At 41.3% G+C, this 27,034-nt stretch overlaps 1 protein-coding gene across 2 annotated transcripts in view; it reads left to right on the top strand.

Moving 5' to 3' along the window:
• The window catches only part of LOC140906084 (sodium channel protein type 5 subunit alpha), a 90,817-nt gene that overhangs the window by 5,640 nt on the left and 58,143 nt on the right, over positions 1 to 27,034 (top strand). For both annotated transcript variants that reach the window (XM_073329592.1, XM_073329593.1), the window contains exons 4-14: positions 1,092 to 1,220; positions 4,323 to 4,414; positions 5,344 to 5,565; positions 9,701 to 9,764; positions 11,660 to 11,801; positions 16,464 to 16,661; positions 17,665 to 17,847; positions 19,515 to 19,916; positions 21,425 to 21,554; positions 25,592 to 25,830; positions 26,260 to 26,451. In XM_073329592.1, coding sequence (XP_073185693.1) covers positions 1,092 to 1,220; positions 4,323 to 4,414; positions 5,344 to 5,565; positions 9,701 to 9,764; positions 11,660 to 11,801; positions 16,464 to 16,661; positions 17,665 to 17,847; positions 19,515 to 19,916; positions 21,425 to 21,554; positions 25,592 to 25,830; positions 26,260 to 26,451 — 1,993 coding nt within the window. The remainder of the gene's footprint in view (positions 1 to 1,091; positions 1,221 to 4,322; positions 4,415 to 5,343; positions 5,566 to 9,700; positions 9,765 to 11,659; positions 11,802 to 16,463; positions 16,662 to 17,664; positions 17,848 to 19,514; positions 19,917 to 21,424; positions 21,555 to 25,591; positions 25,831 to 26,259; positions 26,452 to 27,034) is intronic.

Raw genomic sequence — 27,034 nt, 5'->3', positions numbered from 1 at the left:
AGAGGGCTCTGTGCACTGCCCTTGCCTGTAGGTACCTCCCCAAAGCTCCCATTGGCTGGGAATGGAGAACCACGGCCAATGGGAGCTTAGGGGGGAGGTACCCACAGGCAAGGGCAGATCACAGAGCCCTCTGCCCCCCTCCCCCAGGGGCCGCAGGGACATGGTGCTGGCCGCTTCCCGGAGCAGCGCAGGGCTCATGGCACCACGGAGGTGGCAATCCTGTGGGCCGGATCCAAAGCTCTGAGGTTCCAGATCTGGCCCGCATGCCATAATTTGCCCACCCCTAGTCTATCAGCTCATCCACTTTGCTAACTGTAATATCTGAATAAAATTGTGGCATGATTTTAATATGCATCTCCATTTGTAATAGTGTGGCTCCCTAAGTTTCTATGTAAGGGAGTCAGAATTTAGACAGAATATTATATGCTGTGAGAATTGAAAATGCTGTTTGAATGAATTCAGACAGTATTTTCAGAATATTTTTTCTCAGTGAAAAGGGCTACATTACTGTTAAATAATTTCTGAACATATTTTCTGTGTATCAGATGCTTTTAGAATCCCCGCAGGAGACCTCGTTCTTGCTGAAGTGACAAGTGCACTCAGAAAAGCCAGCAGAGCATTTACTGACAATTTCCATTTAAAACAATGCTGCCTTTAAAATGAAGATCCTGTTACCAGATTCACAAACTGACCAACATACAGCTATTTTGGCACATTGACAAGTGATTATATGAATTACGTTCACAAATTTTAAAAGTGGCCTGTGATTTTGGTTACCTCAAATTTGGATTGCCCAAACCGAGACACCTTAAAATTTTAGCAAAGAAAACTGTCAGAGGTAAGTCAATATGCTGCAGACACAGATGTTGGTAACTGAATCCAGACTGCTGTCAGCTAATATCTCAAATTGCCTATGAGATAGATCCTGATCGAACACCCATCGAAACCGATGGAGCCTTTCCATTATCGTCAGCGGGGCCATTGGACTAGCTCCTGGGGGCTCTAAGGCAGCTCACAGAGTGCGTACGCTGAATGTGCCTCCTCCATTAATTGCTAATGTTCTCGCATTTCTTGAACACTTTACTCCCCAGGTACACTTTCACTGGCATTTACACTTTTGAATCATTGATAAAAATATTGGCAAGAGGATTCTGTCTGAATGAATTCACTTTCCTTCGAGATCCATGGAACTGGTTGGATTTCAGTGTCATTGTTCTGGCGTAAGTAAGAGTGTATATATATATTAAGGACAGGTGTGAAAGTAAGTCGAGTGACTTACCGGTACTCTGGGGCCAGCTCTGGCCCCCAGAAGGGGCGGGGCCTAGGGCGGAAGAGGCGGGGTTGAGGGGGTCAGAGCCAGCCCCAGCCCATCCTGTCAGGTAAGTGCCCCCCCCCACCGGGGTAGCAGCAGCAGCCCAGGGCTCCAGGGGCTATTTAAAGGGCCCAGGGCTCCCCTCTTCTACCTCCCTGGCCCTTTAAAGAGCTGCCGGAGCCCTGGGGAAGCAGCGGGGCTCCAGCGGCTATTTAAAGGACCGGGGCGGCAGAAGCAGCTGGAGCCCTGGCCCTTTAAATAGCCCCTGGAGCCCCTGCTACCCCAGGGCTCTGGGGGCTATTTAAAGGGTCCGCGGCTCCCCTGCTTCTACCGCTCTGGACCTTTAAATAGCCGCTGGAGCCCTGGAGTAGCTGCAGTGGGGCTCCAGCGGCTATTTAAAGGGCCTGGGCCCTTTAAATAGCTGCTGGAGCCCTGCAGCCACTACCCCAGGGCTCCAGCAGCGGGGCTCTAGAGGCAATTTAAAGGGTCTAGGTCTCCAGCCACTGCTGGGAGCCCCAGGCCCTTTAAATTGCCCCCTGGGGAAGCCGGGCTGCCCCTGTACGGTGCACCGGCTCTTACCGGTATGCTGTACTGGGGCGTACCGGCTTACTTTCACATCTGATTAAGGGATATCATGCCATTAAAGTATTTTTGCTTGTTTTGATTTTTTCCTCTAACTTTTCACTGAAGTGGCTAAATTGTTCTACTTTGCACCCACGACACAAAATCATTTTAAGGAACAATAACTGTATCTGGAAAAGCTATCTAGTGCTCCTGAATCCCCTTCGTTGTAGGGTGTAGAGGATAGCAACAGTATACCAATCCCTCAAAAAAGGATAAAAGGGACTGTACAGAGGGCAAAGACAGCAGTAAGATATGCTGTATTCCATCACATAGAAACCAGCAACCCCTTTATTTGAAATAGGAAAAGGATCTGACCTGACAGGCAGTGAGATTTAATATCTGTAGTGTCATGAAGTGTGTGTGTGTGTGTGTGTGAATGCATGTGTATGAAGGCACTATGGCCACGTACGTACAGACACCATTGTAGTCAGTGAATCAAATCTGGGATTTTGTCACCAGAAACACAATTTGAGCTTGAACTACTGAAGTTAGAAAGCTATTACAGTGGCAGCCACAAGAGGGAAATAAAATCAAACCCATTAAGCCACTGTATTATATACTCTTCCGACTGTTACACAAGCATGTCAAGAATATTTGCAATCCACAGCTCAAGACTCACAGGGGATATACATTTTTATGTTAGCTTCCTTTCAAATATAAGTACCAACCAGAGGTAGAACCTGTTAGTCCAGGTTTTATTTGATTACTCCAAACATTCCAGAGTGTTGTGAGTTCCAAAGATACTGGGTCTTTTAAAAACAACAAGGAGTCCGGTGGCACTGTAAAGACTAACAGATTTATTTGGGTATAAGCTTCTGTGGGTAAAAAACCCACTTCTTCAGATGCATGGAAGAAGTGCATGTCTCCATGCACCTGAAGGAGTGGGGTTTTTACCCACGAAAGCTTATGCCCAAATAAATCTGTTAGTCTTTAAGGTGCCCAAATAAATCTGTTGTTTTTGTGGATACAGACTAACACGGCTACCCCCTGATACTGGGTCTTTTAGTTCCTTCTGTCTTGGTTTCTTTTTATCACAGTAAGTCAATAAACAGGCAATACTATCATCCATAGCATTTCCAAATATTTCATTGTAGTAGATAGTACGAAGTGTACTCCATACCAACAGTGGCTGGAGCTACTCCCTACAGTGTTCCACTGAGCTGTCTGCACGGACAGCTTCTCACTCACTGTGCTCCCAGTGGCAGCACACTGACTGCAGCCCAGTCAATGAAGAGGAGATGAGGAACTTCCTACCACACACATATATATTTCAATATATATATTGAAACACATATATATTTCAATATAGTTGAATATATTCTGAACTTACACAAAAAGAAAAGGAGTACTTGTGGCACCTTAGAGACTAAACACAGCCATGGACTTTAGAGTTCCATCTTATCCAAAGGTCCCTTTTTGTTACTAGTTCACGTGGCACTATTGTTCTAAGGAAAAGAATATCAAAATGATACCATTAAAGGAAGAAAGAAATGTGGAGTTACACGTGCCTCTGTTAGTGTGTGTATGTGAAGCTTTGCTGTGGTCTTTTCCATCTTTGCTCCAAAAAAACCAGATTGCATGTAAAATAAACTAGGAGAAACATTCTGAGTCACCTCATTAATATCTCTGCCCGTGAAGTCGTGACTCGCTCAAAGTCTCACCCCTGACCTCCTGCTTGGCCAAAAGAACTGTGTGTGTGTGTGTCTGTCTGTGTCTGTATGTGTGCCTGCGTGTGTGTGTGGGGCGGGGGGAGGAAGGGCTAATATCAGATAGAGCTGAGAAGCAGAGAAGAGGAAAGGTTGTAGTTGATAGCTATTGGGGACTCTGTGTTATGGGAGGATGTTAGGCTTCTTTTGTGGAATGGGGCTATTTGGGGGGAGAACTGATTGGTTTGCATTATGGGAATATGGAATACAGTTCTAAAGGATAGATTTGATTCATTTTGTTTTAGTGAGGAAAATAGACTGATTTTTTTTTTTAGGAGGTAGGCCTGTGGCACAGGGGGAATTGAGAGCTTTATTGTGGGGTTAGGGAGGAGGCATACTTTGAAGTTTTACTTGAGGATCTGGTCAAAAAGAAATTATTTTCTTCTTCCTCAGCTTGAAATACATAATTTTGAATAATTTCTGTATTATTTTAGTTTAAATTTAAAAGTGTATTGTAGGAAGTTGGCAACATGCATAATCAAGCACTACCATGTAAATAGTTTCTATTGAAGTAACCAAGAAATAGATTTATAACACTTAGGATGAGAACTTGACATGCGGTTTACTAATGCACAAGATATTATATACTCAGAAGGGTTAGCAGTTGGGAAAACGCATATAAAGTAGTTGCTTTGTTCATTCAATTCAATAGCATGTTGTGTCACGTCTTGATTTTACAGATATGCAGGGGCGTTTAGTGATCTAGGCAGTGTTTCAGTCCTTCGCACATTCAGGGTTCTGAGAGCTTTAAAAACTATTTCAATAGTCCCAGGTAAGAAGCCCAGATCTTTGAATATTTTCTGCCAACTACAAGTGATTTTCTCCTCCAACTACTTCATTATTGGTTTGTTTGTTTTTTTCAGGTCTTTTGTCTTTTTTTATCTGTATAACTTTCAGCTGCTACAGATACCACTGAATTTGTGGGCATGGATGGTGTCTCAGGATTGTTGGCCCAGTCATTTAAGCACTGGAAACAATTTGCCATCTAATTTATTTTGTTTATTTATGTCTTTGAGGATTTTGTTTGATCTTTATAATGACTATTACACAAAAAGCCCTTCTAATTGTTCTTGTTTATCATTGTTTTGACTGTGCAATGTCAATACATCAACAGACTTGTGCTTTATAATTAATATTTATTATTATTGGTTCAGATCCTATTCAGTTTTTACTTATTCCTTAATCAGGAAAGTCAATTAGGTATTGCCTGATTAAGGAAGGGCTGTCTAAAACTTGAATAAGGTTGATGAATTTGGTCCATTGGTCTCTTTCTGGTCCGTCTGTATTATTTTCTGTATGTCTCTAGTGTTCACAGGTCCTCCCTAGGTAGCATCACTGTAAATTTTATTAGCATGATGCTTATTCCACTTTCTAGATTATGAAAGACAAACTATCCTGATCCTTGCATGGAAGAGGGTGCAATACATGGGGGAAGAACATAAGAAGTCTTCTGCCCTCCAGACAACTTGCTTTCCCTGCAAAAGTGCTAGGGATAAATGTGTGTAGGGGAAAAAACTACATTTCTCATGTTGATCACTTCTCTCTCATCTGGGCTTTGCTTGTATTGCAAAGATGCATGTAACACTGGCCTAGTAAATATGAAACGATGGCTGCTGTATCTTGTTTTAAATCTCAAAAAAATGGTATATTGTATGTGTATCAGTTTCTCAGTCCATACACTGTTGAATTTTATCTCTCTAGGACTGAAGGTCATTGTAGGTGCACTGATCCAGTCTGTTAAGAAACTTACTGATGTGATGATCCTGACTGTTTTCTGCTTGAGTGTCTTTGCCCTCATAGGCCTCCAGCTCTTTAAGGGCAATTTGAGACATAAGTGTGTCAGGGATTTTAACTACACCAACGGAACTATTACTTCAGATGATAAGTCATGGGACTCCTTTGACTTGTTTACTAATGATTCAGGTAAACTGTCCTCTTATTTCTTTTTAAAATGGTAGTATATATATGGAGAATCCTGCCCTGCAAATGATATTGAAAATACCAATGAACTGCTACCACAACACATTAGTCATCAAAATGCAAGAGCAGTTTGCAAATGTCCTGGGATAATTTCTTCTATTCATGATACAATTCTGTCTCTCTCTCTCTTCCCCCCACTCCCCATCAAAAGTATTGGAAATAATGTTCCCAACGTTTCTGATAATATTCATCTGTGTTTCCCAGTATGATAGCATAATAACTGAAATGCACATTAGCTCATTCTTTGATGTAATTCCCAGAAGTTCTGCCCTGTACAGTGTGCTGAACAGTTATAATTATTCAGAAAACTGTATGTTTAAGTAGGCTACACATTTATGTGTTCTGAAGTGGACTGAACAGTTTTATTAAAGATTCAGCTAAATTGCTTGCTTTTTTCCTTGAAATACATTCTATATTTCTTTATTCCATATGTATGTCATGACCACAGTTAGTGCTGAAAGTATGGATGAGAACAGAGGTATGTGAAAACACATCAAAGCATTCTCAGAGGACAGGCACTAGTTAGATGCACCAAGGGAAGAAAGAGGTTTATGCAGAAGAAATACCCCAAAATACACAAGAGGAACCATACCAGAAAAAATGTTTGCATGTGTGATGGGTTCCCCCCAGGGTGCCACTTGGAGCTGGGGTACCACTGAGCCCTCTGACTCACCAGCTTGGGCTCCCTCTCACACTGTGTTGCTGTGTCAAGCTGCAGAGTCCTCCAAGCTTGCACTTTCACTTTCACACAGGTAGGGACACACCCAGCTGCAGTTACATGCAGGCTCTCTAACCACCAGCCTCCTACCTAGGACCCCAGAGCAATACTGTCCTGCACTGGTCAAAATCTGGCCAGTATATGGATTTAATACCTGGTCCGCCTGATATTTCAATGTGAAGAGGACCATACACACTTGTGATAACCAAGCTGAGATTTTCCCCAGACACTTTAAAAAGACACACTCATTTGTATTAAAACATAAAATAAGTTTATTAACTACAAAAGGGTAGATTTTAAGTGATTATAAGTGATAGCAAACAGATCAAAGCAGATTACCTAGTAAATAAACAAAACTGCAAACTGAGCTTAACATACTAGATACATAGAATATGAATTAGTAAATTCTCACCCTGAGTGATAAACATGCTGGTAGATTCTTAATGTACAAGCTGTCTTTGCTTTGCAACTTGGGTTTCCCAGGTTTGCATTCACAGGCTAGAAATCCCTTTAGCCTGGGACCATCAGTTCCCCCAGTTCAGTCTTTGTTCTTCAGGTGTTTCCAGGTGTGTTGTTTTAGGGAGAGTGAGGTACCATCATGATGTCAGTTCCCTCTTTTATATCTTCTTCCCACTTGCTGGAAAGCTCTTTTGCTGTGACCTGGGTCAAACAGTTCCCATTGTGTAATGCTATCTGTGAGAGGTTTCTATGGTACACAGTTCCTGGAGTAAGCCTTGTGCTTGTGTGCTTTTCCTCAATGAGCCATGAACATTGTTTCATCTTTTTACTGTTGTACCTGAAAGGCTACTTGTGTGTGTTTTCAACCTCACATCATTTTTCAGTAACACATACATAGCCAAACTTCATAACTTCACATAGGATGATAGCACATACAATCCAATGAGATATTAATGTCTAGCACAGGGGTGGGCAAATGTTTTGGCCTGAGGGCCACATCTGGGTGAGGAAATTGCATGCAGGGCCATGAATGTAGGACTGGGGCAGGGGGTTCAGGTGTGGGAGGGAGTGTGGTGTGCAGGAAGGGACTCAGGGCAAGGGGTTGGGGTACAGGAGGGGTGCAGGGTGTATGAGGGGGCTTAGGGCAGGGGGTTAGGGTGCAGGAGTGGGTGCGGAGTATGGCAGGGGGCTCAGGGTGGGGGGTTGGGGTGCGGGAGGGGTGCAGAGTGTGTGGGGGACTCAGAGCAGGGGGTTGGGGGTTCAGGGCAGGGGTTGGGGTGCAGGAGGGATGCAGGGTGTGGCAGGGGGCTCAGGGCAGGGGGTTGGGGTGCAGGAGGGGTGCGGCAGGGGACTCAGTGCAGAGGGTTGGGGCGCTTACCTGGAGTGGCTCCGTGGTGGCAGTGGCATACAGTGGGACTAAGGCAGGCTCCCTGCCTGCCCTGGCCCCACGCCGCTCCTGGAAGTGGCCAGCACCACGTCCCTGTGGCCCGAGGTACCTCTCCCAGCAGTTCACCTTCTAGATCTGCAGAACACTCTGGCAGATAATTTGAGAAGACATTTCTCATCAGATCATGAGTGGACAAAGACTGTGATTCACACATTTTTCCAGGAATGGGACCATCCTTCAATACATCTGTTTGTGACAGAAAAAACCAAGTATCTCACCTTTTGTTCCAGACGGTTTCAGAGCCCACGATCCGTCAGATACATTCCTCATGCGGTGATCCTTGACACTGATGTACGCTTACTCACCATTTCTTTTAATTCCCAGGGTACACAGGAAAATCGAGCAAGATGCTGACAGGGTCATCTTGATAGCTACCACTAGGCCAACATCGGTTTATTACTCCAAGCCCCTTACCTGTAACACCAGACTTGATATCCCAGGACACTGGGAGCATCCTTCATCCGAACCCATCCCCCCTCCATCTCACTGTCCAGAGACAGTCCGACTTGTTTTTCAGATATCAAGACTATTCTGATAAATAGTAGGAAAGATTCCACCAGAGAAGCCTACACGGCTAAGTGGAAAAAATTTACAACTAGGTACATACAATACCCAGTTACATCCTGTTAACATACAGCTATCTACTATCTTGGACTATTTACAATATCTAAAGAAATCTGGACTTTCAATTATTTCTGTTAAAGTATGCCTTACAGCCACCACTTCATATCATTCTCCTATTGAAGTCTGTACAGTCTCTTCCTACCATACTATGTCTGAATTCCTCAGAGACCTAACTAGGATTTTCCCTCTCCCTGGACCTCAACACAGTGTTTGCAGGTCTAATGGACCCTCCATTTGAACCCCTAGCAACATGTTCACTATTAAACTTATCTATGACACCTCCTTTATGGTAGCAATTGCATCAACTAGGAGAACTGGGGAAATACAGAGATTCATGACAGGAAGTCTGTATTCAGTTTTTCATATTTCTAAGGTATCTCTTACACCAAACTCCAAGTCCCTGTCCAAGGTAGTTTCAGACTTCTGTTTAAATGAATAATATTGGTCATCTACCAATATTCTTTCCCAAACCACATTTCTAATCAGAGAGAATTCAGATTGCATACCCTCAATGTTTGTAGGTCCCTAGCCTTTTATCTGCAAAGGACTAAACCCTTCAGAGCTTCCCTGAGACAGTCTATATCATTTGTTGAGACAATGAAGGGCCAATCATTTTCTGCCCAGAGATTATCTAAAGAGGCTTCCTTGCAAACCATCTCCATTTTGGGTATGTTTAAATCAGCTCCTCGAGGTTCAGCATAGACTATTACCAAGCATTTTTCCGTAATGGAAGCATTCAAGTTGGACACTTCTTTTCGCAGATTGCTGCAATCTCTATTTAGATAGACTCTGAGCACCTACCTCGTCATATCTGATCACTGCTTGGGAGTTATCAAGAATGCAATATATATATATATATATAGAGAGAGAGAGAGAACAATTCAAAGACAGAAAAATTACTTACCTATACAGTAACTGGAATTCTTCGAGATATGTTGCCCATATATATGTATTCCATGACCTGCCCTTGTTCCCCACAACTATAGAGTCCTGTTATATATGGATTCTGCAGTGGCAAAGGAACTGAGTGGCAGTTGGGCATGCACCATGTTTTTATGCCCTTAGTATGGAAGCATAAGGACATTCAGGGTACATGCAGGGACACAATGGACATTGCTGGCCAAAAGATTCTAATCTCTAGTGCATAGGGTGCATCGAGTGGAAAGAACAACAACATCTTAAAGAACTCCAGCTACTCTACACATGAATAACTATTTTTAATAATCAAATGCCAATTTTATCTGTGTGTGTGTGTATTACAATTCATATTCATCTAGTGGGTTGATGTTTAAAAGTATTTTTGATTTACTCTGCTTTCATTTTTATTGTAGAAAATGTTCTCAAGAAGAATGGCACCAGTGATAGCTTGTTGTGTGGCAATGGCTCAGATGCTGGGTAAGTGCAATCTACAATCTTTCTTGATTCTTTTCTTTCTTTGCTCCATATCTTTTGGCTTAACTCAGTCCACCAGTGACTAATGTAAAAAAGCAGATTTCAGGTTCCTAACAACAACAGTAATTGGAAGAAGGATAATGAAAATATATACAAATAATAAAACAGTTTAATGAAGGATAGGGGATAAAGTTCAACCCTGTGGTTTCCTTACTCAGGTCTAAATTATTTCCAGGCCTCCTGGCAGATGTTCTTGCAATTACTTTAACTTTCTTCTCAGGAATGCATTTAATATACCTTTCCATTTAGTGAATTATATTTTAAGAGAATGAGCTGTGGAGAAGGAAGAAGGATTAACTTCAGTGTTTCTAATAAGGATGGGTGCATCATTTCAGACATAAAAAATCTAACCCAAACGTTTCCCCTCCCCAGTGGTGTAGGAAGAGAAGACTGAGAAAAAGGCTAGGGAGTTTCAGATGCGAGTGGGCTTGTGAACCCAAGGCTTCACCTATTCCCTGCCTGCTTTCAAGGCCTGAGTATGGCAGGGGAAAGTACCAAACATGTAGCCCCAGATTCCTTCTCTACCCAGTGCCCTGTCCCTGCAGTTGAGATACAGGAAGGCTGTGCAAGAGAGTTTCGGGAGTGAGGATCTTTATTCCCCTTTTGTTTTTGTGTGGCTGAATAAGCCTGGGCCACAGTCTGGCAAGTGCTCTGCTCTGTGAAAGACACAGAAAAGTCAGCCTCTGCCTTGAAGGTCTTATAATTCACAATCAAAAAATCATCTTAGCTCACAGTGCCAGAAATAGATGTAGAGATCGATCCTCTAAACAGTTACTCCTGCACCCATATTCCCTTTGATTTCAGTCAGACTATGTTTTAAGACAGGATACACTGGAAGACTCAGAGAAAGTGTTAATTTAGAATAGGAAATATTATATAGAATACACACACACATACATACATATACATAATTAAAAATGCACTTGTGTGCATCTGTTTTTGTATTACTGTCTCTACCCTTCCACTCTGTGTCCCTCTTCCCCACCAAACTATCGCAGGGCTTTGGAGAACATTTGCATAGCATGGGATACTGTTTGCAGGTCTCACAGAAGAAGTGAGTCCCTATATTTGAGTTTCAATATAGTTGAATATATTCTGAACTTACACAAAAAGAAAAGGAGTACTTGTGGCACCTTAGAGACTAACTAATTTATTTGATCATAGGCTTTTGTGAGCTACAGCTCACTTCATCGGATGCATAAAAGTGGAAAATGCAGTGAGGATGTTTTTATACACACAGACCATGAAAAAATGGGTGTTTATCACTTCAAAAGGTTTTCTCCCCCCACCCCACTCTCCTGCTGGTAATAGCTTATCTAAAGTGATCACTCTCCTTACAATGTGTATGATAATCAAGGTGGGCCATTTCATACACATTGTAAGGAGAGTGATTACTTTAGATAAGCTATTACCAGCAGGAGAGTGGGGTGGGGGGAGAGAAAACCTGGATTTGTGCTGGAAATGGCCCACCTTGATTATCATACACATTGTAAGGAGAGTGATCACTTTAGATAAGCTATTACCAGCAGGAGAGTGGGGTGGGGGGAGAAAACCTTTTAAAGTGATAAACACCCATTTTTTCATGGTCTGTGTGTATAAAAATATCTTCACTGCATTTTCCACTTTTATGCATTCGATGAAGTGAGCTGTAGCTCACGAAAGCTTATGCTCAAATAAATGTGTTAGTCTCTAAGGTGCCACAAGTACTCATTTTCTTTTTGTGAATACAGACTAACACGGCTGCTACTCTGAAACCTGAACTTACACATGAATTGAAGCTGCTTCCCTTTAAATTTGCACATTTTAAGCTTTCATCACTTTTCTGTTATCATCTGTAGCACCTGTCCAGATAAATATATATGTCTCAAAGTCGGGGAAAATCCTGATTATGGTTACACAAGTTTTGATACATTTGGCTGGGCATTTCTTTCCTTGTTCCGCCTGATGACACAGGATTACTGGGAGCGTCTCTATCAACAGGTATAAGATTTACTTATTTCAAATACAGTAACTCCTCACTTAAAGTCATCCCGGTTAACGTTGTTTCGTTGTTACATTGCTGATCAATTAGGGAACATGCTCGTTTAAAGTTGCGCAGTGCTCCCCTATAACGTTGTTTGGCAGCCGCCTGCTTTGCCCACTGCTTGCAGGAAGAGCAGCCTGTCGGAGCTAGCTGGTAGGGGCTTGGAACTAGGGTGGACCAGCAGCTCCCCTATTAGCTCCCTGCTCCCCTAAGTTCCCTGTGCGGCAGCAGCCCAGCAGGTTGTCAATTGCTGGGCAGTAAAGCTGTCCCTCTCACCACTGCCATGTGCTGCTCCTGCCATCTGCCTTGGAGCTGCTCCCGGGAGCCTCCTGCTTGCTGTGCAGGGGAGGGGAAAAGGGGTGCTAATGTCAGGATGTCCCCCCCCCCCGCTTCTGTATCTTATCTCCACAGAGGAGGGGGGGCACCACAGGGTTTAGGACGGAGGGAGCTTGCTGGCAGCAGCTGCTCTCGCAACTTGCTAATCTACTTAAAGAGGAAATGTACTTAGAGTGGGGTCAGCGTACTTTAAGGCGCAATGTGTGTGTCTCTCTCACACACATGGTGTATGTCTCTGTCTCTCTCTGCCATGCTGTCTCCCCTCCCTGCATTCGTGCTGCCTTGTAGAGTGTGAGGCTACATTAACAACATGTTAACCCTTGAGGGCTCAGCTGATTGCTAGTTCATCATTTAGCAGTAAGGCATTCCCTGGGAAATATCCCACCCTCTACCACCCTCTGACTCCACCATCTCAACCAAGCTTCACAACCATCATTGCTGTGTACAGTATTAAATTGTTTATTTAAAACTTATACTGTGTATACGTGTGTGTATATATATATATATATATATAGTCTTTTGTCTGGCGAAAAAAAATTTCCCTGGAGCCTTAACCCCCTCTATTTACATTAATTCTTATGGGGAAATTGGATTCACTTAACATCATTTAGCTTAAAGTAGCATTTTTCAGGAACATAACTACAATGGTAACTGAGGAGTTACTGTACTAAGTAAAGCAGTAACCTAACTGGATAAATGTATAAAGTATTTAAAATTTAAAGAGAGAAAAAGAAGTTCTCCTTCAAGTGATTGTGCACATTTACATGCCACTATAGATGTGTGCGCGCCCAGTGCCCTCAAGTCAGAGACTTTTGCCGGTAATACCATTAGGTGGCACATGAACCCCTACTCCCCTCATGCTATCAGGGGGGGCATAAAGGGTGTGACTGCTGTTTCTCTCTCAGTTCCTTTTAACTGCCCAAGGTGACAGTTGGAGCTCCCCATTGCTTTGGTTCAGTTAACCATCTTTCTGAGTCTTAGTATATATAGTTAGTTAGTGTCTTAATAGTTTAATAGTTCAGTTAGTTAGTCATTGTAGTTTTACAAGTTCCTGGGAGATTTTTTATAAAAATTCCCCAGAATTTAATCAGTGTGCAAGGTGTAGGGCTGTTTTTCCTGTCTTGGATAGGCACATCAGTTTAGGTGTTTAGATGAGGGACATGTGAATGACAAATGCTCCATTTGTAACTCCTTCCCCACCAGGACTAAAAAACAAACAGTAGTTTGAAGTTTCACCTCATAAAGGAGGTAATGCAGTGTGCATCTGAACTGGGCCCTGACCGTTACACAGTGGATTCTGATTAAACCTGCAGTACACCTCCAGCCATTTCTCACCCAAAGCACAAGTTGGGTGAGAAACCTCATGCTTTGTCTTCTTTATCATATTTGAAGCATTCCAGACTCTGACTTTGTCAAAAACTCATATAAGTCCTCTGATATTGTTTCTTTACCATACAAATCTAAGCGTTCCCCAGTACTGTCTGAGGAAGCACGCTTGACTCTGGCTCTGTTATGGCTTCCAAAACCGATGTCTTCCCCCATGCTGGATCCGTCTTCCTCTCCACTGGTTTAGTCTATTTCAGCACCATCCTTGGCTTTTCCTTACCTGACACCCCGTTGGTGTAGCTGAATCCTCAGCTTGCCCCATCAATGCAACAGATGCCATCAATGCACACTGTGGCTATCTCAGCTCTGCTAACTCCCTTGATGCCCTCTGTAGTCATGCCAGCTCTGTTTATGCTCTCACTGATTACGCCAGCACCAGCCATGCATCCAGCACTGCTGATGTATTCTGCAGCTATGCTGGCTCCACTGACAATGATGATGCATGTGGCATTGTTGATGCACTCTCTGGATTTACTGGCACCACTGGCACTGACAAGTTTTTCTGCCTGCTTTTGAACCTCATCTGTCTCCAATACCCAGACCTCCTAGAACTCTGACTGGAACTGCTCCTCCCTATCCTGAGGATGTTTCTGTTTCTTCTTTGGACTCTGAGAGAGAGGACTCTGTTTCTTCCTCCAGATCTTTTAGATTACCCTACAGGTCTTCAAATACCAGGCCAAAAGAATAGGGTTGTATTCCCTACAGGGGAGTTTCAGCTTGGAGTCCCTCACCATAGATGTCTCAGGTCATGCCTTTTCCTCCTTGGCCTTTGGATGCTCCAAAAGATTCTAGACCTCCATCTCATGCACCTTCTAGGAGAAAGTCTCCTCTTTCCATAGTGCAGGAGTCCTTCTTCTATGGAGGAGGGGGAATAATTGGAGGGGTCACCAGATGTTCCTCTACCCTCGTCACATTTCTTCATGTTTGCCAGATGAAGCTTAGACTCTGGAGTCAACTTCTCTCCCCACATGACCCAGAAGATTTCAGTGTTTTTCAGGACCTCATGAGGAGCATGGCTACCTCTGTAGAGGTCCAGGTGGAGATTGTGCAGGAGAACCTGCTCACTCTCCTGGACAATTTATAGACTCCTGTTGTAGGAAGGGTCGCCCTTCCTATCAGCAAAGTTTACTAAACCCAGAGAAGGCTCTTTGGCAGACTCCAGTCTATATACCTCCTAAGAGAAGGTCAAGATTTTCTCAAAGACACCAGCCATCTTCAACTGTGGCAGGCCCTTCTCACCAGATGACTGCATCCTTGAAGCAATCATTTTGATTCTTCACTTGAAGAGAGTGCACTGATAATATTGCCTCCTTTCAGACAATGCCTATCCCTCTTTTACTGTGCTTGATTACCTTTGACAAATGGGTACTCAGAACAGTGAAGGAGGAATCTGTCATCCAATTTACATCTCTCCCTTTTCCCAACCCACCTTCCCCAACCATTTTTGAGGACTCCTATCACAAGACCATGTTACTTCAAGAGCTGTGGTCCCTTCTAGAATTGGGAGTGATAGAGGAAATTCATTACCAGCACAGAGGAAAAGGCTTCTATTCTCAGTACTTCCTGGTCCTCGAGAAATCTGGGCGTCTGCATTCCATTCTATATCTAAGAAACCTTAACTATTTCATCCAAAAAATCAGATTCAGGATGGTTACCCTCACTTCTATTATCCTTTCCGGAGATTGCTCTGCTACCCTTGATTTACAAGACACATACTTTCATATGGTGATGCATCCTTTTCACAGGAAGAATCTTCAATTTGTGGTAAGCACCAACCATGACCAGTATGCAGTACTTCTCTTCAGTCTCTCATCTGCCCCGAGGATCTTTCCCAAATTCATGTCAGTGATAGCAGCCCATCTCCATCATACAGGCATTTAATATTGCCTTATCTGGATGACTGTCTAGTCTGGGCAGCATCAAGTGCTCGGGTCCAAAATGATACCCTAGACATCAAACATTCTCCCATTTGGGCTTGAAATTAAATTTGGACAAATCTCAATTAAAACTGACTCAATGACTGACTTTCATAGGAGCAGGCCTCGATGCCAGAACAGCCATTGTCAGACTGTGGGCTCTAGGCAGTCAGGCCTCGTGATTGGAGCAGTGCCCAAGAACAAATACCAGGTGTCAAAGTTGGATGGACAGCCAGGACCAGGCTGAGGGCAGTGCTGAAACTGGGGTCCAGGGAAAGGCTCAGGGTCAGAACCGGGGCCAGAGTCCATAGAAAAGCCAAATCAGGATCATAGAGTCCGAAAGCCGGCGAAAGGCTGGAATCAGTCCAAGGGTCTGGGGATCAAGAGGTGGGTGCATGGCTGAAGGAGGTCAGGAACAGGGCTGGAGCAGGGTCAGAATAGGACACAGACAAGGTGGGAGTGGGCTGGAACAAGGCTTGGGCAAAGCTGGGGCTGGAATAGGGACAGGATCGACTGTAGTCTGGAAGCCTAGGAAATCTGAAACACAGCAAGGCAGCAGGAGGGTCCCTAGCTGAGTGGTGCTATTGGACAGATGAACTTACAGCTTTGGTAGTTGGAGTGAAATATCTGTGCCTGGACTCATCTGACTTGGACCCTGTCCAAGGATAAGTATGTCACTGCAGGCTCTTCTGGAGGGGTGAGTCATACCTGAGTGACCAGCCTTGGTCCAGCTGTGGGTTTGCCTTATCGCCATGGCTTAACTCCCAAAGGAGAGGGCAGGGTTCTTTTAAGGTTCTTTCCAAGAATTTTATTCAGGAATATGGATATGTGACCAAGCTTTAAAAAAATAAATTAGAATAATGTTTACTACTTTCATATAGTGCTTTACATCTTCAATGTGCTTTTCAATATTAATTAATCTAATTAGACTTGAAATGTCATTTCAGACTTCTTACTTTAGTGTGTACTTTGTGCTTACAGACTCTCAGAGCTTCTGGGAAGATCTACATGCTCTTTTTTATGCTGGTCATCTTTCTGGGCTCATTTTATCTGGTCAACTTGATCCTGGCTGTAGTAACAATGGCATATGAAGAGCAGAACAAAGCTACTATTGCTGAAACTGAGGCAAAGGAAAGGAAGTTTCGGGAAGCCATGGAACTGTTAAAAAAAGAGCAAGAGGTCCATGAACTATTCCCTTGTTAAAATTAGGCAGTTTCCACCAACTGTATATAATATTGATAGTGAAATGTATCATTCATTCCCTATCTTTGAGTGTGTATTAACAATGACACTGTGGTCACTGATGAGAAGAGGTGCCAACTACTATCTTATTTAAAATTATCAGACTGCTGCCGAGAGTAATAGGAATGTTTCCTTATTGGTTGGTAAATTGTAGCTGTGAGGAGTGAACAGCAGAACATAACATTAGTCCATGGTACTGTAAGCAAATTGATATTATAAAGTATGTCTAAAATTCCACCAATCTATAGTTTCCACAGACATGAACATTTTTTGTATTCCTCTGCTGTGCTGTTCTATGCTTGTGAGAAGGCTGGATTGAATATATATTGAAATATACAATATTTTTTTGTATTGAAATATTTAATATTGTATTGAAATATACAATAAATTTTGTTCTTTGACGGCTTTAGAGTTAGATCCAAAGCCCACTGGAGTAAATGAAAAGACTCTAGTTGACTTCAATGGATCAAGCACCTGGAGAGCAGAATTCTTGTAGAAAAATATCACTGAAAACTTAACACAAATTGTGATTTTCAGTGTTTAAGCCCTCATATTGGGAAGTGGATAGATTATGCAGAATCAGGTTAAAAATTGAGTATTTTTACAGTAAGCAAATATGTAGTGAGTATACAAAAATGGAAGTTGAACCACATGAATGGTCCAGACTGTTATATTTTGTCTCTGCTAGGGACTAGTACCTGTTTGCACATAAACACAGCATGTAACTTCTTGTTCAGTGCTCTATGTGGAGTGGGAAATCCTTCCTAATTTCTGCTGTGATCAGCTTGCACCAAAAGCAAGGAGTGTTGGTATTTAACCATCTATATGAAATGATAATTGTTAACAAGAAAGAATTACAGAGCACAGCAATCTTTTCCCTTACTGAGATGCTAATTGTGCAGTGATAATATCAGCTATGGTTTTGTTTGTTTAATTTTAGGCATTGGCTGATAAAGGAAATGATACAATGTCACTTTGCTCTTTTGAAATCTCGCCTTTACCTTCAAAAGAAGTCAAAGATAGAAGCAACAGGAGAAAGAAAAATAAGTCCTTAGAGACAGAAGATTATGGGGAAGATAAAAAAATACACGAATCACAGTCCAGTGACGATCAACGAAAGTCGGTAATTCATTGTGTAAATTCAAGAATTGCTCAAAAACACAAATACAACCCCATTAAGAAACAGTAGGCTGTATTTATAGATAAAAGCTAACATCCACTTTTTCAATCTTTAAAAAAAAATCTCTTTTGAGTTGGGAAGGAAGCATATAATGCAAAAGTTAAACTTTTGAGAAAGTTATGTGTGAAAGAGAAGGTATAATGAAAGTGAGGTGTCACCCTTCATTGCAGAATTTTCTGTAAGAGAAGTAGTTTCATGAACATTTAAAAATATAAATAAAAAAAGCATTTCTTGCCATATTAGGAAGTGAAACAAAACTGCATTGGAACTAGAATTCAGTTAAAATTCCATAAACAGTCTTTTGCAAAAATAAAATCAATATTTAGTGAAATGAAGTTACAAGGATTACCAGAGATTCCTGCTTCAGCTGATAGGATTTCAATAACTGTCATTTAAAATCTAAATTAAATCCTTTTTGAGTAACTTTAAACACCTTCCCTCTCTCTAACCCTCCTAGAAAGTTGGGGATTGGAGGGGGGAATAAATATTACCTGCTTTTCGTAGATCCCCTAAGGGGGGAGGATGAAGGCGGCAAGCAGTGGACTCCTGGTGCCCCCATCCTGGTGGTGTATCTCTGGGAGGGTTAGAGATGGGGGAGGCCCATCTGAATTTTCTCCTTGTCCTGTGGGAAGGAGGGGGAGATAGGGGCCACATTCACCTTTCCAAGGAGGTGGCAGTGATGGGGGGTCAGGTACTCCTTTGTTCTTCGTTCTGTTTTGTTTAACGGGGCGTGTCTTGGGTACCTGACCCTTCAGTGTCAAAATAGCTTTATCTGGCTTGAGTGAAGCTCCCTCACTTCTTGATTGTAGTCCTCTGAGTTCCCTTCTTTGTCCCATTCTTGGTTTGATTTTGTGTCATTAAGACGGACTAGGGCTTAAGGAGCATGAACTATCAAATCAGGTCAGCTTCTCCATTACAAGGCTGTCTTTGTTCGGAATCACTTATGCTCTTAGGTGTCTAAATATTTACCTCCTTGGAGACTTGGCCATGAAGGTGCAGAAACTTGGAATCCTAGCTGCTCCTTAGTGAGGAAGAGAGAGAGAGCTCTCTGAGGGAGGCTCAAACTGGAAATTTGCTGTTCCCTCCCCAAAATAAATAATTTTTCAGATTCAAGTACTTGGTAGAAGCCTTTACAATACAATGTATTGATACAGGCATGGTTAGAGTCATATCCTTGTGGTATTCTTAGCTGATAACAAAGGGAACCTCTCCATGTCCGCTTATATAAAACATACCATGATGCATATATGTGCTGTGACTTCTGAAATCTGCAGAGTTTTTTAAGAAATATGCCTCGTGAATATTAAATTCGGGGGGGGGGAATAGCTCAGTGGTTTGAGCAATGGCCTGCTAAACCCAGGGTTGTCAGTTCAATCCTTGAAGGGGCCATTTAGGAATCTGGGGCAAAAATTGGGTATTGGCCCTGCTTTGAGCAGGGGGTTGGACTAGATGACCTCCTGAGTTCCCTTCCAACCCTGATATTCTATGATTCTAAAGTGGGACTTATGGATCTTCCATGGTTGATGGGAGAACTCAAACTCTTTATCATTCCCAAGAAATGTATTGCTTGATGTGCCATTTCCGCCTTTTTCCTTTTTTGGGACTTTTAGGCTCTTCTTGGTCTTACTTATGGTGCCAGTGCAAATCAAATGAAGCGCAGGCTCAGCCATGGAAGCATATTCAATTTCCAGATATCTGGCAAAGACGTTGGCTCCAAAGCTTATCTTGGTTATGATGAGGTCAGCAGTGCTGGGGAAAATGAAATCCAGCGTGGGTCACTGTTGGTTGCACGGACTGGAAGACAACTGAGTGTGCAAAGTCAAATGAGCCATAGTTCTTATCCTGCTTCTCCAAACTACATGCAGAATGGCAAGTGCAACAACACAGATGGTTACAATGGCGTGGTTTCATTAATGGGAGGAGGAAGCACCAGGGCATACAGTCTAGAACCATCTGCTCCTGAAGGGTTATTGCTCCCCCCAGTTATGGAAAACCCTAGAATAGGTGATTTGGTAAGAAAAATGCAATTTTAAAAACATGTACTTCATATTATGTTTTCCTCCAGAAGCATAAGGTTTTCTGTGGTTTCTTTACGTACTTTAACATATTGAACATCCACAAAAACACAGTAGGGCAGGATCTATTGAGGAAAATCTGCTCTCTGCTATGCTATTTTAAATCTTGAGTAACTCCAGTGGAGTTGAGAACAGAATCTGAACCAGTGTGAGCATCGTGGATCAAATTCATCACTTGAATAAGAAGATAAAACTTCACTGATGTAAATGGATCTGCATTTGCTTACTCCAGCAGAAAAAGTGGCCACATGAGTTTAACACAGTTCTCATGCTACTGACAAGTGTTGTAAAAGTGGTCGAAGTATTTCCATTCTAAACTGCTTTTTTCACCTGTTTGGAACTTTTGCAAACTTACTTTTCAGGAACCTGAAAGTTTCTAGGTCTGGTCTCTTCCAAGTGGTGAAAAATTTGAGCAAAATGAGTTCAGCTATATTTTAATATGAAAAATAATTTTTATGATCTTTTTTGAGCAGCTCTTGTGCTGAAATGGTTTGCAATAGAAAGATATAACTTGGCATGAAAATGCTCCTTAGTGAAAATAAGTGATCCTTGGTATCCCCATGGAAATCCACTTTTGTTTGGAGAATTTATAATGGTTTGAAAATTGTAGTCTGCCTGTAATATAACCATTTTTAATAATCTCTCATTGTACTAAAGCAAAGAGCTGCACTGTACATGGATGTGTGTTAGATTTTAGATCCTTTGAAAAAGTTTTATGTGGGATTTCAGAAATTTTGGAGAGTGTGTGAAAATTTTCCCAGTGGGGATGAGATGAATATGCAGGACATAGGAAGAAGCAATAAAACAGGCTGAGGAGAGCTGGCGCTGTAAAAAGAAAATCATATATGCACAATGGGAGATCTGCAACCTGTTGATCCTTCTGTAGGATAAAAGAGTTGAGAAGATAGGGAGTGGGAAAAATGTGCAAAATGTTAGGACTTATGGGTGGTCATTGCATTTATCTAGCCCTGGTTGAAAGCATACAGACCCATTAAATTTTTATATAATTCCAACCCAAATCCATGAAGAGAGGGAAGGAGAGGGAGGTCATGATAGCAAAATTAATAGAATATTATAGCACAGACTATCTGCTTGGGCACATGTGTGCAACATGCCAGGTGTTTCATGATGTGCAGAAACACTACAGATAAATTCAGGATAGGAAATTCAGAAGGCTCAATAAAAGAGGAATTGTAGCAAGGCAGAATCTCTTTAACCAAACTGAAATTTGTGCAGAAGACTTAATGCAAATACTCTGGGAACTAGAATGGCCACAATGGATTAGGGCCTTCATTTTACATCTCATTCTAAATGGCTATTTCCTGCAGAAGAGACCCATTTATTCACTGCATGTCTTCATTCATATTAACCTCCACAGCTACCCCAACTGCCTGATACTTCACTTTGTTTTGTGGTATTTTACTAACCATGTTTACTTCTTTAAGCAGAGCCCTTTATGTGATGAGGGGAGCAAGATGTATTTGGCCCCTCGTCTGTCAGTGGATTATTTTAATGAGCCACTTCAAAGACAAAGGGCAGCAAGTGCAGTCAGTGTCATTACCAGTGTCCTGGAGGGTAAGTCATTTCTCATCATTTTTTAATTCAAACCTAAGCATATGTTGATGTGAAAGATCAGAATGTCATCAAAATGTCAAGAGTAAAAAATTTAAAGTTGCTAATAGAGCCTTTTAGATGCTATAGTTAGGAAATTCCAGAATTAATGTTGCCTATGCAGCCTTAATTTGGCTATCTTGTGAATATGTGTTATAAAACAGTCTTTAATTACATGATCAGACTTTTTATTCTACAGGACTCTTACCTCATTCAGTGCACAGGATGGACAGGGAATGAACTAGGAGTAACAGAAGGAGAAAGGACATTCTTTTGTGTTTAAGGCATTGGACCTGGATACAAGAGAGCTGAGTTCTATTTCTTGACTTTGCCATAGACTGTGATATTGGGAAAGACTATCACAGGCACATGCCCAAGGGAGCCAAATAAAGATTGTACAAGCAAAATTAATTCTGTCATTTCCAGACTTTTCTGTACTTGTCTTTGCCATCTTAAAATTCCTTTAATTTAGTTTTTATACATAATTATAGATGGGTCTGCTAGTGTCACCTATTATTAAGGTTACCTGACACATCTCATTATAAGATTCAGAGTAGCAGCCTTGTTAGTCTGTATCCGCAAAAAGAAAAGGAGGCCTTGTGGCACCTTAGAGACTAACAAATTTATTAGAGCATAAGCTTTCGTGGGCCACAGCCCACTTCATCGGATGCATAGAATGGAACATATAATAGGAAGATATATATATACACATACAGAGAAGGTGGAAATTGCCATACAAACTGTAAGAGGCTAATTAATTAAGATGAGCTATTATCAGCAGGAGAAAAAATCTCATTATAAGATTCTGTTCCAGCTGCTTATAACTTTGCCAAACATTAATCTTTTGGGCTGAAATCCTATATATTGGGTGTCTACCTCAGACTGATCAATTTTGGAAAATTTTAGCTGTAACAGTTTAGCCATTTCTGAAAAAAAATGGTTAGGGAAAAAAACCTTTTGTTTTGCCCATGTTAAAAAATTCTGGAGACCTTTTATTTGAGAAGCTCTAGTGCCCTCCATTCATTGAACAGAGATTTCAAATTTGGCAGGGGATATGTAGGTTATATGAAAAAAACAGGTGTGGGGATAAGAGGTGGCCTGGATTTTAGGATTAATTTCCAACTGACTGGGCTGAGTACATTTGTAACAATTTTGTACCCATTCTTTGTTAGTTGTCATACTGTAGCATTAGCAAGAGCTTGAAATATAGTGGCTCTCCCCCACTACATGAGGCATTCTATTCCCTCCATTGTTCTACCAGTCTTTTAAATCACTTTTTGATAGGTTATCAGAGATAGTAAATAAATAACATTAAGAAAAGCATTGGGAGGGGTGAAAATTTGAAGCAGTACCTGCAAAGCAACTGTCATGACCTGTCCTTCCGTGGCATACTTTGTTCAACATCAGCATCTCTAGGTTGCTAGTATGGCCTTTCACCCAGGGGTGCTGGAACAATTTGTATAGTGTGTGTGCTAAGAGCCATTCAACCAAACTATAAACTCTAGTTCCTGCACCTATGCTTTTATCTCTCTAATCTTCCTCTCAGACATTTGCCTGTAAATATCAGGTGATCCCTCTATTTCAGGGGACCTGCAGGTCTCTTCAGAATCCCCCAGTTGACTACACCTCCAACTTTTGGATTTGAAAAACCGCTAAACTTTTATTTCACCAGACTAAACATAACAAACATAACAATAGCTTTCAGAACCATCCTGCTTCTTACTCCACTAGGGGAAACCTATTCTTATAGGAGTCTGGCTGTGTGCTTCCTTGCCTGACCACAGTCTAGCTCTATGACCCCACTGTGATCCTGCTCCTTCTGACCCCCAGTAACCAAATGAACATCCTTCAAATTCAACCCCCCAAAGTTCCAAATGGTGGAACTTCCATCCAGGAGCCAAGCTTCTATGTCTACAACAGCATATGTGCTTTCTGGTCTTTGTCCCACCTGTAAAATGTGGATATAATACCTCCTCATCTTGCAAAAATCAATTGTTTGTGAAACACTCAGATACTATAATGATGAGAGCCATAGACAAGCCCACAAGGAATTTAATAATTTTGTCTTCCTAGCAGGGTTTGAATGTGTGCAGTAAACAAGGCATGGGGCCACACTTTGATCAATGAGGAGAAAACAAAATATTGAATAGCTGCTAATTAGGTGAGAACCATCCATCCTGTGCACTGAATGAGGCACGGGTGCTATGGGAAAAAAGCGTGTAATCATAGAATTAAAAACTATGCATATGTTTAAAGTTGCCAAATTAAAGTTTCACAGATAACTTTAATTCTGGCATTTCCTAACTTTTGCTTCACGTTGCAAACTTTAATAATGCTTTTTAAATATAGGGTTTTGTTGGTTATTGTTTTTGTTTGTTTTGTTGGTGTGTGTAATCTCTATAATAAAATCCCAAGAATGTCATTCTGTTGTTACTCTGAAGCCTAGAATATCTATACAGTCAGTGTGAGCATGGCTGAGCACCCTTTTTTGTTCAGAATATCACCAGGTTGAATCATCACTGGGTTTTGCAGTCTCTTGCTGTAAACTTTTAAAGTTTTCAGTCATTTTGACTTTATGAATTATACCCATGCTGTGTTTGGCGACAGTAAGGCATGTATCTATGCCATGCCAAGAGTCCTAGACCATTGTGATATCAGAGGTAATTCAGAAAATCACCCTTACTTTACAGCTAGTTTACATTCAACAATTTCATTGGTGCTATCAGGGAGACTGCATAGATGGCGGATTTCTTGGCCCAGCTACCAAACCTGTGTGCCTAACTAGCACCCACACAAATCCACAAAACTCTCCCAGCACAGTACAACAGACACAGAGATGAACAGAACCACCCACCCAGCCCACACAACAACCCCAAACGTGATTCTGAAGCCTAGAATGTCTGTGGAGTCAGTGTGGAACACAGTGTGGAAAAATGGAAACAGCTACAAGCATGGTTGAGAGCTTTTTTTGTTTGGAATATCACCAGGCTCAATCATCACTTGGATTTGCAGTCTGTCACTGTCTAGTTTTTAAGTTCTCAGCCATTTTCGTCTTTTTTTACATACACGATTTTACGAATTACACCTATGCAACAGCACAGACTGTCAGCTACTACTGTAAATAGTTTACAAGTATCCAGAATGATCAGTTGCTGCAGAGGTAATACACTCACTGCCCAGTCTTCCCCAAAATAATGTAAATTACATGGTTTTAGTCAAATAAATTCTATACACCAGATGGAAGAATCACACCACTTTTTTCATCACTCTCAGATCCTTGAAAATAGCTGTTAACCTTCCGTACAGTTTCCACCAGCATTGTCCAGATCCACTGACAATTTTGAGCCTAAAAAATGTTACCTATGTGTATGTACTGAGTTTTGCCTCTACTGAGATTTGGCTTTATGTGAATCTAAAACTTTCCCAAGATTCAGGTGTGATATCAGGCGAAGTGGATCTAATCAAAATTTAAGTGTAGTACAGGCATTTCACTTCAGCATTAATCAGTCTCAGAGCTATTTATTGCATGCAGCATGGTCACTGGTAATGTGGCACACAAGATTTATAACATGTAAGTGGGGAGAAAGCACAAAAGTAGTTTTAAGTTTTATATTCCTTGGTGCATCTGGAGCAAGGTTTTACCCCAGTCATATTTTTAAGGGTGTTGACAGTAGAAATGTATGTCTCACGAATAAAGGCCTGATCCAATGCCTGCTGAAGTTCAGTGGGTTTTGAATGAAACCTTATCTGAAGAGAACGAGTTAAAATACTAATTCTCCGGTCTAGGAAGTGTATTTAAAATGATTGCAGAGTGACGGAGTGCCTCTGTAGAAAATGAGTGATATGATTTCAGAAAGTATCCAGAAGAGTTCCCTGATCACTTGTGAAGTGATGGAATTTGGGGGGTTTTTCCTGTGCTTTCATTAGTTGCAGTTCTTCTTTTGCCACTTGGCTCACCACTGATTACCTGGTTATTGCTTTGTTTTTTGTTTGTCATTAAGAACTTGAAGAATCACAACAGAAATACCCTCCATGCTTGAAAGATTTTGCCCTAAAGTATCTTGTATGGGACTGTTGTCCGGTATGGTTGAGAATCAAGAACAAAGTGACAATTTTAGTAATGGATCCATTTACTGACCTTGCTATCACTGTTTGCATTGTGATGAATACTATCTTCATGGCATTAGAGCACTATAACATGACAAACACATTTAAATTCATGCTTCGCGTAGGCAACATGGTAAGTGAATTGTCACATTCTATATCAAGAATGAATTTATGGATATTTCTACCCAGAATACAAAGAATGCTGATAAGAAAGAAAGTTTCTCTTTCTTTCTTTCTTTCTTTCTTTCTTTCTTTCTTTCTTTCTTTCTTTCTTTCTTTCTTTCTTTCTTTCTTTCTTTCTTTCTTTCTTTCTTTCTTTCTACTTCAGGGATATGGGGTTCCCAGATGTTACTTTTGGTTTTCAGACATTCTAAACATCAATTAGAATGCAGCAGAAAAGCTTAGAGTTTTTATTGACAATGCATTATATGAATACATGATAAAAGTAGGATCTGCTGTTCAGATTTCATTGACCTATCTATAGCTATGCTATTATATTTGAAGGAAGGTAGTCTAAAGAGTACCCTTTTGGCTGACATGACTTACTGTTTCTTTGTCACAGGTCTTTACTGGCATTTTTACTGCAGAAATGATCTTGAAGATCATTGCTCTAGATCCTTATTACTATTTTCAGCAGCGCTGGAATATTTTTGACAGCTTAATTGTCACCCTCAGCTTAATTGAATTGGGTTTACCCAGAACTAAAGGCAGTAAAGGAGGAGGAACCCTATCAGTTTTACGTTCTTTCAGACTGGTAATGTCTCATACTGATTCAATCTCATAAAACCTTTTGCATGAATATAATAGAGGATGTCAGTGCCCCCCATTCAGTGCAAGGAAAATTAATTTGTAAACCCTCAGTACTAGAAATGGGAAAGACATTTTGCCAGATTTCAAACCCATTTGGATTTGACTGAAACTAATACAGCATTAGTATTTCAACTTGGAGATGGTTAAAAACATATGGAGTGAATGAGATAGAAAACACCCCCAACATTAATATACAGTGAAAGCTGGAGCAGAGAATGAACAGATGAAAAGCAAAAGCAGAGAAACTGAGAAAGAAGAAGCAGAGCTGGAGATGGAGAAAAATTGTAATAAAATAGGCATCATTTACATTATATAATCGCTAGGCACATCTACTAGCCTGAGTTTTAGAGAGGTGGCTGGTTTATCTATCCATATAATATATATCAGTCTTTTTTTTAGCTAGAAACTTTGGCATCAATAGGACTATTCACATGTTCAAAATTAAGCAGGTTATGTGCCCTGTATAGTATGGTGATGGATGGCATAAAAAACTCAAGATAGATATGTGGCCTGATTTCTAGAGGTGC

Source organism: Lepidochelys kempii, chromosome 2 (assembly GCF_965140285.1).
Source record: "Lepidochelys kempii isolate rLepKem1 chromosome 2, rLepKem1.hap1, whole genome shotgun sequence".
Taxonomy (NCBI): Eukaryota; Metazoa; Chordata; order Testudines; family Cheloniidae; genus Lepidochelys; species Lepidochelys kempii.
The sequence above is the reverse complement of the archived record's forward strand: the minus strand, read 5'-3'. Positions and strand labels throughout refer to the sequence as shown.